This window comes from Paroedura picta, chromosome 8 (assembly GCF_049243985.1).
Source record: "Paroedura picta isolate Pp20150507F chromosome 8, Ppicta_v3.0, whole genome shotgun sequence".
Lineage (NCBI taxonomy): Eukaryota > Metazoa > Chordata > Lepidosauria > Squamata > Gekkonidae > Paroedura > Paroedura picta.
The window spans coordinates 72,536,211-72,551,432 of record NC_135376.1 but is presented as its reverse complement, the minus strand read 5'-3'; the positions used below and the strand labels follow the sequence as shown (position 1 = coordinate 72,551,432).

Here is a 15,222-nt window from a genome sequence, read left to right as displayed (position 1 = left end):
CACTGGGATGATATTAAAAGAACAGTTATAAGGAAGAAATGGTCTGAAGCAGAGGTAGTCAAACTGCGGCCCTCCAGATGTCCATGGACTACAATTCCCATGAGCATTTGCCAGCTGGCAGGGGCTCATGGGAACTGTAGTCCATGGACATCTGGAGGGCCGCAGTTTGACTACCCCTGGCTAAAAATTGCCTGAGAACGCCATCAGAGGAGGCCACAGAAAGCACAAACACAGGGTGAAACAGAATGACCTCTCCATATGTCTTTACGGAACTAGATAGGAAACCCCTCCTTAAAAGCAAAAGAAATCTAAATTAAAAAAATACAACTTGCACATAGCATAATAAAAATGCCCAAGGGGAAGCCAAGTCAGTTTTATCTCCCTTGGTCTGCTGATGTGGCCAAAGAATGCTCGAAAACTCTGGCCTGAATTTTTAAAACTTTTTTTTTGAGGGGGGGGGGAGAGACCGAGATGACGTAAGCCTGCTTTAAAACGCTCTGAAATGCGACCTTGTTCGTGTTGTCTTTTTTCAAACAGCCGGCCTCTTACCCCCACATCTGCCCCGCTCGTTTGCACGGGGAAGTCCAGGGGCGCAGCGTTGCGCCTGGACAAGGGCTGGGTGGGGCTCCCTGGGCGGGCGGCCCCGAGGATGCGGAGGGGCCGTGGGGTTCTTTCGGCCCCCGTTTCGTCTTCCGAGGCATTAGGTGGCGCAGCAGCCCCGGCGGCAGCAGCAGCCGCCGCCGCTTCCTCTGCAAGCCTTGCTGCTTCGGAGTGGCGGCAAGGTGGACGGTTGCTTTCCGCTGGCCGCCTTGGGGGCGCCGTGTTCCGAGGCTCCCACTTCCCCGTGTCCGCCCCCCCTCCCGGCTTCCGCACTCGTCCTCTGTTTGAAACCTGCTCCATCCCATTGCTGGCCGGGGGTTCTTTGCTGTCAGTCGGGTCCCGGGCGAGCGAGCGAGTGACATCACAGGCCAGGCACACAAAGCCGCTAGCGAAGGCAGCCCCTTCCCTTCTTCCCGCTTCGCAGGTGTCTCCGGCTCCGAGAACACCTTTCTCCCAGTCCCCAGCGCGCCCTGGACGGCCGGTTCCCGTGCAATGCAGCTCCACTGCAGGGATGCAACGCCCAGGCTTTGCTCCGAGTTAAAACAGCAGCTCCCCCGGGGTGGAAAGGGCTGTGCACCGCCACCCACCAGCCCCAAACTGCAGGGTAGCCAAATTTCAAAGTGCGGTTGCCAACTTTTTCTCCCCTTCCCAGAAGCGCGAGCTGGAGACGTTAGCAGAGCCATACATTTTAAAGAGAGTCGGCCTAGCAAGCTGATGTTTGCCGCTCTAGAGGCAATCTAAGACACGGGAGCAAGGCCCCCTCTCCTTTGGATCAGTTGGCAGCCCCGATCAGCAGCGGCTCATGCCGTTTTCTGCTTGACGCTCCAATTCTCCTATTGCCAAGGGGCTGTACCTCCGGGGCTTTGCGGTGCAACTCCGGACTCCCTAATTCTGTCTTGGAAGGGGGTATGAGGAAGCGGGAAGTGCCCCCCCACGCCAGGGAATCACGTGACCCCACAGGGAATTAGCCCGTCATTGCGATGAGGCAATCGTCTGCCGTATCCTTCCGCGACGCCGCGAGAGTGTGTGTGCGCGCGCGCTCGCGACCTGATTCCCGTCTCCCTCTCTCTGTCTCTTCCCCCTCCCCCCCCCGCCTCCGCGCTTTCTTCCCTGCGAAAAGAAGCCACCGTTTCTTGCCGGCGGAGGTTTAAAAAAGAAAGGGGTCGTTGGCTTAAATCCGCAGCGAGGCTGCTGCGAGCTGCGTTTGAGGAAGCGGTGAAGCGGCGGTGGAAGACTCATTTTTCGTCACAGGCGGCGGAGGGAGCCGGCGAAGAGTGGCGCTTTAGCCCTCGCTCTCTCTTCTCCCCCCTCCTTCCTCCTCGTCGGTGCCGTTCCCTCTTCTCCCCCCCCCCCTTCCCTCGCTCTCGGAAGCTGCAGCCATGATGGCAGTTTGAAGCTCGGGCGCTGGGTGCCCTGAGGGGCTCGGAGCCACAGCCCAGCGGTCAAGGGACGGGGCGGACGAGCTGACGGGACTGTTGGCGGCGGAGGAGGAAGAAGTCGAAGGAGGAATACGACGGGGGTGGTGTGTGTGCGCGTGGGGGGGGAGGGGGAGGCGCGCGCGGGTGAGCGAGCGCGCGGGCGCGCCGGATTGATCCGAGGCGACGAGCGAACAAGAGAGCGAGGAAATGACACGGGGCAGCCTTCGGCCCCGCGCGCCCCTCAGGACCTGAGACCGCTCGCTTCCTCGCGCCTTTAACAGAAAAAGGAAAACCGCCAGCGCGCGCGCGCAGTTTCCTTTTTTTTTTTTCCTCTTCGGGCCCGCCCCCCCCCCTCACCTTCGCTTGCTGAGGCGAGGGGAAGCCGAACTTGGAAGGGCGGCCGCCTCCAGTGACTCTTAGAACCTGCCCGGCCGCCCTCCGTTTGGGGCCGGAAGGGGGGAGTGAAGCCGCGGAGGGGGAAGGAGAGGGGGGAGGGCGCACCCCTCTCGCCTCTCCCCGCGGAGCCGCTGTCACCGTTCCTGCTGGGGCGCCGCCGCCTGAGAGGGAAGCGGGAGAGCGCCTCAAAGGCGGCGGCGGCGGCAGCAGCAGCGACGGTTCCTCTTTCTCCTCACCCGGCGGCGGCAGCAGCACCAGCAGCGCCGCCGCCGCCGCCTCCACCACCGCCACCACCACCATCACCGGAGAGCCTTGGCCGCGCGCTCTGCCCCTCCGCCGCGCTCCAGGTATTGCCGGCAGCAGCAGCAGCAGCAGGAGGAGGGTTGGCGAGGAGTCGCGCCACTATCGGGAGCTGCTGCAGCAAGAGGACTTTCCTTTCCCCGCCGCCGCCGCCGCCTGGCCAGGCCCCTTCCGCCTCGGCTGGGCCTTCGCCTGAGTCGTCGCTGCCGCCGCCGCAGTCGGCCGTGGCAGCCGCGGCGGCGGCAGGAGCAGCAGCAGCAGCAGCAGGCCCTGTCCGCGGTGCCAGCCTTGCAACGCCTGGGAAAGGGGCCGCGGGGCTGCTTTCCCGCCGCCGCCTGGCTGCTCAGCCGGAGCCTCGGCGGGGAGAGGGGGCAGCCTCCTCCGCCAAGAATCGAGCCCTCTGCACCCTGCAGCCGCCAGCACCGCCGCCGTGCCTGTCCTCGCTGTTCCTGAGCGGGTCCCGGCTGCCAGACATGACCGCCATCATCAAAGAGATGGTCAGCAGGAACAAAAGGCGATACCAAGAGGATGGCTTCGATTTAGACCTGACCTGTATCCTAGATCCTACGGAGGTTTGGCGGGTGGGCAGGGTGCAAGCGTCTATTTCCCTCTCCCCCTCTTAAAAAAAAAAAAAAACTACAGCAGAAAGAAACCCTTTTAGTATCTTACTATCGGCTGCACGTATTTCCCGTTCTCGGAGATCTGTGCCGTGTTTCCTTTGATTCTTCTCCGATTTCGGGGGATGCTGTGTTCCTGCAGAAAAGCTGCTGTGATTTCTCCCCTCCCCCTCCTTCCCTGTTTCCAGGTTTGCACCAGCAAGAATCTGGCAGGCTCAGGCCTAGGCCTGGCACTAAAAGGTAGAGAGATGAAATTGAAGTGGAAATAGCTACTGCACGTTCAGCTGTTGCATCAGAATTCTGCAGCGATTATCCTGTGCGTGCGTTTCAGTGTCTCCTGTATAATGTGATTTGGTGTGGCTATATTTTGTGGTGGGGTGCATGTGAAGACTTTAACAGCTCTACTGACAAAGAGCCGGGCACTCTGTGAAGGCCTAATGCCTTTGTCTTCTGGAAAAGCTGGTTGTTGTGGTATATAAAATACATACTGGTGATCAATTTTATTCTTTTTTCAGCTACAGGTATTATCGACTTATAGGTTTCTGTGTTTTATGCTACCCAGTAAAACTAGAAGTTCAGTGCTTACTTGATTGTAAATGATGACAATGTAGTTTGTGTGTCTTTTTAATGTGTGGCTTCTATGCAACAAATTATGGTTGCAAAGGTTAATATTAGTGCTCATTGAAATGTAACTATTGCACGATCTGCTTTGGTATGTGGATGATTTTACTAAAACTACTAACTAAGCCTTCAGATAAAGACTTTAGAAATCTCTGAGCTCAGTAAGTTTTTGGTATTAAATGAGCAATCTGCTTTGAACATTACATTCGTGAAGATAAAAATATCTGGTACGAATTTGTGAGTTTAGGGGTTTGAGTTTGACAAAAATATATTTTAGGAAGTAAATAATTTCAATTCTTAGTTTGATAAATCCATTGTTGGGGGTGTGGCCAATGTACATATGAACATAGGGTAAGTTCTTTGTGTCAGCTGATTGTAGATCGGTTTAGCTATAGGAAGCATAGATAAATGCAAGATATCAATGCAGTATTCAATTAAGATTATGACACGATTACAAGTAAAGGGAACTGAAGTTGAATCTTGTGGTATAGCAATTGCGCTGCTGTTCATAATATGTAGCTGAGTTAGGTGGTTTTGTTGTGCTTTAAGCTGCAATACAACAAAGTGATGCTTTCTTTAAAATCTAGAAATGTACAAAAAACTAAGTAAAGTAAGGCCATTTTTTCAGTACATCAGCCTGTTGGTGGCTTCCCTCCATTTTTGAGGATAAGGTACTATTATTGTAACTGTATACTAGCAGTACTATTTCTATATGGGAGTATACTTAAAAAATAATATGTAATTTGCACAATATTAGACAGGAGTGGTTTTTGTTGTGAAAAGTAATACAATTAATATGTTGTCCTTACCTGTGTAGTTTTTTGCTTTATATGCAAGTCAGATGTTTCCATCATGCGTAGTTAACAAAAAAAATTAAAATATATTGAAACAGTGAAGCTTAAACCACTATATTAAATAATCTTAGTTGCTTCTTAGTAGAATTTAATTGCACATTAGTTTGTTGATTCTGTTTGGGTCTCTTATACTGGCAAAAGTAACGCGAATAATTAAAGTACAAGTCCAGTGGATTTGACATTTTGAATTAAACTGCTTGCAGATGTTCCTTATTAAATGAGGGAACAAAAACATTGTACAAAAGAAATTAGGGGCACTTCATAACCTGAAGATTGTAGGTGCATTATAATGCATTTTGGTATGCTTTTATCAAAATAAGCCTGCAGATGCATTTTCTTCTCAATTTGGTTCTGTTTCCTGCTGAATTTCTTAAGGCTATACACTGTGCCATGTGGCTTTAGAAGGGTGTTGATGTTGGTCCGTACTGTCACCCAGGTAAATGTTAGCCAGAATTTACTGCAATCTTATGCCCTCTTACTAGTACTGGGGAATAAATCCTGTTAAATCAAGTCACATTCTTGTGACTGCACTGGAAGCTTCATTGCTGTCAATTATGCCACAATGTATCCATTCGTTTTAAGGTTTCATCAGACACTTTGTTTTGGGCATTATGTGGTTCCATTGGTTTCCATCTAACCAATAGATAGGAAGTTTCCATGGCAAGTTCTCTTTTTTGTTGTGATGTGATGTTGCTTTGAAGAAATGTATTAACCCCTGAAATAATTGTTCAGCTAGTTGAGTTGTGCTAAGTTGCATTAATTGAGGGAAAAATTTTAATCATGGTACTCTGGATGATACTTTTTAATGATAATTGTTAGCTTGTATTAATAAAAGGATGTTGACCATAATGCATTCCTTTGGAGTGCAAATATATATATATATTTGTCCTAAAAGTATCAACAGTTTTTCGTGAGTTTATGTTAAAGGAAGTGATTCCTAAATAGCTTCAGTTATATTGCCTTAGAACCCCCCCTCCATATTTAATGGTTGAACAAATTTGGTACAACTCAGCTCATGTAATTTCTACTTATTCTTCTAAGTGCTTTAGAGTAGTATACCCTTCAGAGGACTTGCTTAATTTTTGAAACACAGAACTTATAGTTCGTATGTGCAGATTTATAAGTTATACAAACTAAACATAAAGTTAAAAATTAACAAGAGTTCCTTGTGTACACAGCTAAATCACTGTTCTTGATCCTCTAGTGATCAATAGTAGATGCTGTACAAGCAATAGCCAGATGTTCTGTATTTTAGCCAAAATTGGACTTTTGAAGTGGTGACTAACCAGTAAATCAATTGGAATGTAAAATAGCATTGGGAGAAAATCTTAATATAATTCTGTGTTTGTGAATGAGTAATTTATGGTAGTAGGAAGCTGTCTGAAATCAAGTGAGAGCATTGGTTCACTTAGGCTGGTTTTGATTATTCTGATTGATAATGGCTCTTGAGGCTTTGGGCAGAATCTTCCCAATTATTCATCTGAGTTGAGATAATTTTTCAAGGGAGATGCAAAGGATTGAAGCTGGAAAGCATGCACTTTCCCCTAATAGCTTGTACATTCACCTTTATAAGTTTGTTTTTCATTTTGTTTCTCATCTCATGTGAGGGGACAATTATGGTTAGTATGTACTGTCATGTAAAAAGAGGTAGGGTCAATTGCATCACTTTAAAGCAAAGGGTTATATTTTAATTTTTACTAATACATTAGAGTTCATGATGTTAAATTCTGAACTACATTGCTGTAGATATGTACCTAGGGCTGTATTCTGTTGAAGAGATCTTCACATGCAAAACAGGACAGTTCTATCCTTCAGTAGTAGCTCTTCATCTTCCTGCTTGGTGTAGTAGTTAAGCCTCTTATCTGGGGAACCAGTTTTGATTCCCCACTCTTCTATACGCAGCTAGCTGGATGACCTTGAGCCAGTCACAGTTCTCTCAGATCTCTCTCAACTTCACCTACCTCACAGGGTGTGTGTTTTTGAGAGAGAAAAGGTAGGTACTTGTTAGCCACTTTGAGACTCTTTCCAGTAATAAAAAAGGGGGCAAAACCCCCTAGCTCCTCTTCTTCCTCATGTTGTCCATGGCAGTCCCGTGTCCCCTAGCACATCAGAGGGCATTTTGGACTACCGGGGGGGGGGGGGATTGCACTTCCTGTACCTGTATAATTAATGCACATAAATACCGATAATTTTCATATTGGTGGCCAGTTGTCTTTATAATGTGATTCTATCATGTTGCCCAAATTGCAAAGAGTTACCCATAAAAATACTAGTCTCTAATTGTTGGGATTACACACAGGTGTATATTGCTCATGCCTGTACATGCAATTAAATTTTTTCAGGCTTTGTGATAATCTGTATCAGTGTTAATGTTATCAGCCACATCATACAAAGAAGAAAAAAGCTTAAATAGTAAACTGATTTAACCTTTAATTCATTGCAGGCATCCTAAGCTGCTCTGGTGCTATTTATGTGTCTTTTTATTTGTAGTACTGTGATTCTTGAGGGTTTGGAGATGGTATATTTCACTTCGGCAGCCCCTGACTGGTCAGATTTTTCTTGTTTTCCTTGACTAATACCCAAGCACTGCTGTCTCCATTATTGATGTGACTGTGTGTTCACAAATGTATCTTCAGCATCTGCCCTATCAAGGGTCCCAGAGGCCTTATGAAAGACTATGCATGTTAGAACTTCCTTGGGAAGTTCTGCTTGGAAGTGAGTCTTGGTGTTTTAGCCTCTTTGGCTACTTTGGCCTTTGTGGATCGTCCACAAGTAAGAAGTCAGCATGCTGCATTATATTGCACAATCGGATTAGCAGCATGACTATACAATCAAGTGTTTGATGCTGTATTTGGTCTACAGTGTTGTAGGGTTCTGGTGACTTGTGGCTTCGACTAGGTAGGTTAGGCATTAGAGTCGGCCATGGTCATGTCTTAAAGTTTTCATTGTAGCAGCTAATATGTTGTCAAAGTGTTTGTCTTCATTGTCTAACTTCCACAATATTCTGACACTTTATTTGCAATTTTTATTTATTCTTTTTCCCCAAGAACCTTTGAATTATGTATGGCTTATCCTTGCAGCAACCATGTGAAGTAGGGTTAGGCTGAGCAAAGATCTGCACAATGCCACCCAGTGATCTTTAATGATCAGTATCTTGAGGCCAGGTCTCCTGTCTATGTCAGGGACTGCTGCTCATTAGGGGCACTTCAGTAACACTTGTGTAGTGTAGTTAATCTGTCTGCTTTATAAATGGGAGTGAGATAATTTATTAAAGACCTCTTTGATACAGGTGCACATTGTAGTGAGAGATACATGTTCATATATGGCAGTTTCTTGGGTCGGTTGGCTTCAGTGCCTCATGACTGAGAATTTATAAAGCTGTCTGCGTATAAGATTAGATCTTTAGAAAATTGTTGATGTTCGTATGTTACTCATTGAACAAGTAGCAGACAGTAGCTTTCATTCAACAATGGCATCCTGTCATTCAAATATAGGGAAACGTATCGTTATCCCTTTTGTGAGAGATTTTCTTGCATATGCCAAAGCTTTACATTATCCTTTTGATCTGTGAACTATTAGATACTTGGTCTTTAAGGTGGGTTATAAAAATTAATATGTGGGGAATGGAGTATTGAACAAAAACTTAAAAGCTCCTTATACTGATGTTGTCACTTTGAGTGAATTGGGGGTTTCGGGTTCACAAAATGTATGCTATGATACTATCTTTAGAAGTTGGACCTGATCACTAATGGTTTAATATAATAAAGCATTCTGGTGACAGTAAATACATTTAATAGGAAGTCACAATGACTATGGAAAACTTGCATAAATAAAGAAATTTATTTATTTATGATATTTTTAGGCTGCCCCTCTCCTACAAAGGTCTCGGGGTAACTAATATTTAAAATCATATACAAATTTTCAATTTTCTAAAGTTCTATAAAACCTAAACAAATTACTTAAAAATTCCTGAGCAGGTAAAACAGAACCGCCCCATCATAAAACTCCCTATGAACCCAGTGTCATGGGGAATTCAATGATTATAATCCCCTAGGTTCAGATGAAGGGGATGAGGTGCAGGTGAGGGAGTTCCATTTATTGGTGTTATCAAGTGCTGACACTGGCCTCTACCATATAACTAGTGGAAGAATGCCATTTTACAAGCCCTTCAGAACAATTATGAAAATTGTTCTTGGTTTTGGCATAAGATGTTGACTTTCTGCTATGGAGCGTGGTTCTTTATTGTTTGTCAATGAATTAATAATGCCCTACTGCTGCTTTGGTAGATGTTCCATAGGTGCAGTTCAGTTGCTTTAGGAAGATTACAAGGAAGATACAGATGGTGTATTTTAGGTGCTGGTTTACAAGCCTTTATAGGTAGCTTAGTTTCATTAAAATTGTGGTTCCAATAAGACTTTTCCCTAGCAAACTTTGCATAGGTAAACTAAACAGGTAAACTAGTGATATGTGCATGTTTTGGGGGAGGTAATGTGTTGAAGACACAAACAATGTCTGTTTAAATTAATGGTAGGTTTTAGAAGCAGAACTTTATATGAATGCATTCATGATCTGACATTTTCTAACTATAGCTGCTATTGTTTGACATCTGCTTATAATTTCTCATGCCCTTGCTAGAGGATTTTTGAATTGTGCAGTAAGAATAAATTACCATATATACTCACATATAAGGTGACCCGCATATAAGCCGAGGCGCTTAATTTTACCACAAAATCTGGGCAAATTTATTGACTCGCATATAAGCTGAGGGTGGGAAATGCAGCAGGCTACTGGTAAATTTACATGGTGGCCTAAGTGCTTAATCCATGTTCAATCTTCATAGGCTTTCCCATCCAGCCTACCTCCCAACAAATACAGAAAAGGCAAGAGGATGAATAGCTGCTGGTTTTTGTACCCCACTTTTCACTAACCAAAGGAGTCTCAAAGCGGCTTACATTTGCCTTCCCTTCCTCATTTGATGCCTGACACCTTGAGAGAGCTCTGACAGAACTGCTGTGAGAACAGCTCTGACAGAATAACCAAATATTGCGCCCCAGGCCAGCAAACCAGAACAGAACAATAGTACCCAAAGTTGGCAACCTACTACAACAAGTACAACAGCTACCAAACTGGGGGCTACAGTGTCCCCCAGAACAAAATACTGAAAGAAAGAAATGTAAAAATCAACTTTTAAAAGAAACACAACCCCAAGAAGAAAAGGCTAACAATGCTGCCCCTCAGATAAAAGAAGAAACACTGAAAAAACAGTAAATCCCAAAGCACCCCCAGAAACCAAAAGAATAGTTTGGAAAAAGTGATTAGGAAAAGAAGGGAAAAAAATATCAGAATCCCTCAGTCAAACCATTGATGTCTTACAAGCTGCCAGAGTAAGCTTTCAAGATCTTTGCAGAAGGCAATGGTTAGCTGGAAGCAATTAACTCACTTGCAAAGAGCTTAGTTTTTAATATCTTTGCAGAAGGCAAAGGTTAACTGGAGGCCACTAGCTCACTTGCAAAGAGTTTAGGTTGCAGATGCAATGCTGCCATTGGCTGGCTGGGGGCAGGCTGTTAATCAATTACCTGGGTATAAGCTGAGGAGGTCTTTTAAGTGCTAAAGCAGTGCTGGAAAACTCGGCATATATGTGAGGATATAGGTAATTAAAACTAAATATTTGAGCAGCTGAGGACATTTTGGGCCATAGGTTCTGGATTTTATTATATTGTTGCAAGGAATCTTTGTGGATTGCAGTAAACAGTTCCCCTGAAGCTTGCTTCATCAAGAGAGCTGTCCTGTGTGAAGTCAGTCTCTTATTCAGGATAGTAACTAATATAGTGTCATGTTAGTTTTTGAGTATTTTGCTGCAGCTATGTATGCTTAGAAACTGGATGTTATTATCTTCTTGCATGGCAATTTCATCCAATGTTCTAAGCTGTCACAGACAAGTGGTTGAGATGCATCTCACCATGTCTCAGCTTGCCTGCATTTCAATGGTGTTTCAAGAAATACTGATTGCCTGTGAGATTTTCTGTTTTTATGTGTTGTTGAAGCTACACTGTAGCTTACTGGATAATTCCTAAAATATGGGCCTACTTCATTTCCCCCCTCAGAATTTTCTGTGAATCTGGTTTATACTGTTCTTCCTTCTGCATTCATTACTGTGATGATGATACAACTCAAAACCCAGGTGGACCCAGTGTTCCAAAAACCAAACAAAAAGAATCTTCCTTGATTGTAGGATAAAGGGAGATTTCACATTCAGATAACTACAGTATTTCATGGTATATCATGGTTTATGTTCAACATTCTATGTAATGAGAAGAAAGGAAAGCAGGGCTTGGAAGTATTTAAGACCTGTTTCTAATCTCTCCCTGGGGAAAATTTCTGATGAATTCAGTTAATAGGAGAAAATTGAGGTATCACTGAAATAATGGCCATAGAAACCTGAAGGTTAATCTTCTAGTTTAACTTTTCTTCTGCATCATTGGTGATAAAATTCAGATAGACCTTTCAGAGCATTAGTGGAATCAGAACTGAAAAGAATGTTTAATTTCTAAATTCCAAAGTCAAGCTTAAGGAAGGCTCTGTAGCATATGTGGCTAACTGTAAAATTGTCCATGAAATCTTAAAGAAAATCTTTAGCCTATATAGGTTATTTGTTATGTTACTGAACCAGCTTAGTGGAATGGTTAGGAGTGCGGACCTCTAATCTGGTGAGCCGGGTTTGATTCTGCGCTCTCCCACATGCAACCAGCTGGGTAAACTTGGGCTAGTCACAGCCCTGATAAAGCTGTTCCGACCGAGCAGTAATATCAGTACTCTCTCAGCCTCACCTACCTCACAGGGTGTCTGTTGTGGGGAGAGGAAAGGAAAGGCGACTGTAAGCTTCTTTGAGACTCCTTTGGGTAGAAAAAAGCGGCATATAAGAACCAACTCTTCTTCTTACAATTAATATATTTTATAATATTTAATCTGAAACTATTTCTAATTGTTGGTGTATTTTCACTCTTTCCCAGTTGATGCATCTTCCCTGAACCCACTGCTTTTCCTTAATATTTTGTCATATGATATCTTTTAGATAATTCAAAGGAGGAAGCAAGCTAGTTCCATGGAAAACAGTCTATCAACAGTTACTAGACATTATAAACTACTTGAAAGATTTTTCCCCCCCAGAGGCAGTATGCCTCTGAATACCACTTGCTGGCCAGCTAACATGAGGGAAGGCTGTTGCTTTAATTCTCTGCATCAGTAGTTTCTAGAAAGATATAATGAAATGGTGGAATATGTGGACTTTTTGTCCCATTGATCAGGACAATTACATTATTATGAATACTTTCAAAATTGCCTTGAATTCTGATGCTCTAGAGAGCTGAACACTCCAGAGAGCTGAGCCTGATGTATTAGATTATTATCAGTGTCTAATAGAATCGTAAGATTATGCTAAAGACGTGGAGGGAAGTTTGTAATACAGTTTGTAGTGGGATAGGTCTTTTGTTCCACTATAGCATGTTGACTTGTAACCTCTATTCTTTGGAAATGCCCTTTCATCCTCTCTCCACCTCATATCAATCTTCTTGTGTGTATACAGCTTCCATTCTAATATAGCATCTTTCCTCTTTCTTTGTGTTTCTGTTCTGCACCTCATTTCCAAGTTGAATAATTTCATTCTTCTAGTGAATTCTGTTTTGGATCACTTGCACATTTGATTAAGGTTTGTTCAGCCACTTCAACTGGGTTATTGATAAAGAAGAAAATGTTGACCAGCACTGGATTGACCTCTACATTGCCTTGCTTGACATCTTTCAAATTTGACATTGATCTTTTTTATTAGTTTGTTTTGGTGCGGGGAGTGGACTGATGCACTTACTTTGTATTAGTTCTTTTTTCAGTTTCTCAGGTTTTCTTGTGATGTTATCATGGACTATTGGGTTAGAAGACCTCACCAAGTCAAGATTTGACAGTGGATATTCTCTTATTAATCCTGTTTTACTAGAAAAGCAAGTTAGCTTGATTGAAATAACTTGTTTATAAAAAGCTATTGATTCCCCCCCCCCTAAGTATTCTATTTTAATCTTCCAGGTAGAGAAGTGAACCTGTAATAGATCTGCAGTTACTTACTTCATTTCTTAAAATGCACATTATTTACTCTTCAGTATTTTGAAACCATGACAGTTTTACATATTTCCATCATGTAATCACTACTGGTTTTGACCAGCTAACTTCTATGGGCCCTGTAATTGTTCCCTGCTGATTTGAATACATTTATGCTGTTTAAGCTTTCTTTGTCTTGTCGCTTGATTATCATGATTTGGGATGTTTTGCACTTATATTTTTTACTTCTGCTCTAATTTTTTTTCTTTTGTGGCTCTTGTTTAATTCTTATAGACTTCTTGGTTTGGATTTATGTAGTAATTTATTTATTTATGATTGATTATTTATATACTGCCCTCCCTGCAAAACTGAGGCATCTCTGGACAGTGCCCTGAACTCCTCAGGGAGCTCATTTCACCGAGTGAGTCCCAGAACTGAAAATGTCTTGGCCCTGGTTTAGGCCAGATGTACTTTTTGTGGGCCAAAGACTACCAGCCGGTTGGAATTTGCAGAGCAAAGTGCTCTTTGGGAGACGTAGGTAGAGAGACGCTCCCTTACGTATGCTGGGCCCAGACTGAGAATGGCCTTAAAGGCAAGAACCAGCACCCAAAACTTGATCTGGAATTCAACCAGAAGTCAGAGCCGCTGCCGAAGAACAGGTTGAATATGGGCCCTCCAAGGTGTGATATGATTTAAAATATTGTGATATTATTAAGAAATCTACTGTTCTTTGACAAAGGTCTTTTGGTTTCTTTGTTTGGATACCATGAAATATTTCTACATAAGGCACATGACTTTTCTGCCCCCCACTGCAGCACAAAATGGTTTCTGAAAGCTTCTCCTAAGGATTGGGGAATACTCCAGAACAGCATGTCAAGGGACTTTTGGGGTTGCGGTAGAGATGGGGAGATAGTTGTGCACCATGGGCATAAATCCTTCCATCTTTGATAATGCTATGTTAAATCCAACAGACCTTGTGTTTTGATGATGAAACTACAGCAGAGAGAAAATTTGAGCATTCTACATGCTTGTAGTGAAGCTTTGTATGTATATATGTAATACTGGTAATAACTAAAACAGTGCCAAAGTTAGACGAATGAAGCTGTTTTCATCAGAGGGTAATGGATATATGAGATGTTGTTGATAGGTTCCTTTCAGTTTTCTTCGTCTCCTCACATGGGAAGTTTTCAGGAAAAAACTTGGTGACACCACTGTGCTCCAGTGACTATTTAATCTGGCCCGTCATAGTGTAAAGCATGACATGGTGGTTTTCAAACATTAGCAACCAAAGAATCCCAATGTTGATCACTTTTCATGAATGCCTTAGTGCATTGATGTCTACTGTAGAAAGGAGTTTGAGAAATGCTGCTCCGAAGTATTCTCTGGTATATTTGCTGAGACTGCAGTTCCCTCTTCTTTTCTCAAGAACAACACTGCTGGATAAGACCCAGGGCTTGTTTTCCAGCAGAGGCTAGCCAGATGGTTCAAGAAAGACTCTCCTGTTCTTTCCATGAAAAGTACTCCAAAACTTTTGCTTATTCTTGTGGATCCAAATTTGACTAAATCTGAGCTAGCACTTGTTGCCTAGGGCTTGTGCTGTGGGCATAATTGAGGAGCAAGTGAAGTATCAAAACATCGTGTTCTGAAAGATGTGCAGTGTGAATTAATTATGAAAGAAAGACCACCTCCCCCGTAGCTGAGCTACTTCTGGATTTACAAAGGTTTACAAAAGAACCTGAGAGTCAAAAGGAGAGCTTTTTGCATGGAAGTTCCTTGTTCAACTGCACAACCATCTCCTTTCACAACAGAGACCATTGTATAGACACAGAAGCAGTTGCCCCCTTTTTTGCATCTTAGCAGTTAAGTCAAGTCACTGGATGTATATGTATAAGGCATGAACTGCACACATCTCACCGATGCTTCTGTTCTGAGAAGTTATTGAGCCAGCTCCTGGCAGCTTCAATCTTCGTCATTTTTCTGCACAATGAATTTTGCTACAGGAGAACAACTGTGCATAAGCTGTTTGACTAAGAGCTATTGCTTCAGTGAGTGAAGAAGACAGAGCTCCACCAGCTATAAGATTAGATGCAGTTACCTGTTGCCTACCATGAACCCCTGGGAGTATAGTCATGGTTTGGGAGTATAGTCATGGTTTGAGAAATGTTCCAGTTGTGCATTGATAGCTCAATCCTCTGCATATTTCCTCAGTATTAAGTCCTACTGAGTTCGGCGTGACCTCTTCCCAAGTTAAGTGATTGGTGTGTGGACTTTTGGTCCCTGTAAAGATCTGTACTGTGATCTGCTTATTATGAAGCTTCAACATGAGTTTCT

The 15,222-nt window shown here is 43.5% G+C and overlaps 1 protein-coding gene across 1 annotated transcript in view; it reads left to right on the top strand.

The window, feature by feature from the left end:
• The first annotated feature begins 2,456 nt into the window (after nt 1-2,456).
• PTEN (phosphatase and tensin homolog) overlaps nt 2,457-15,222 on the top strand; it is a 72,230-nt gene continuing 59,464 nt past the window's right edge. The window contains exon 1 of the mRNA XM_077350374.1: nt 2,457-3,266. Within this exon, the coding sequence (XP_077206489.1) occupies nt 3,188-3,266 (79 nt within the window). The 5' untranslated portion in view covers nt 2,457-3,187. The remainder of the gene's footprint in view (nt 3,267-15,222) is intronic.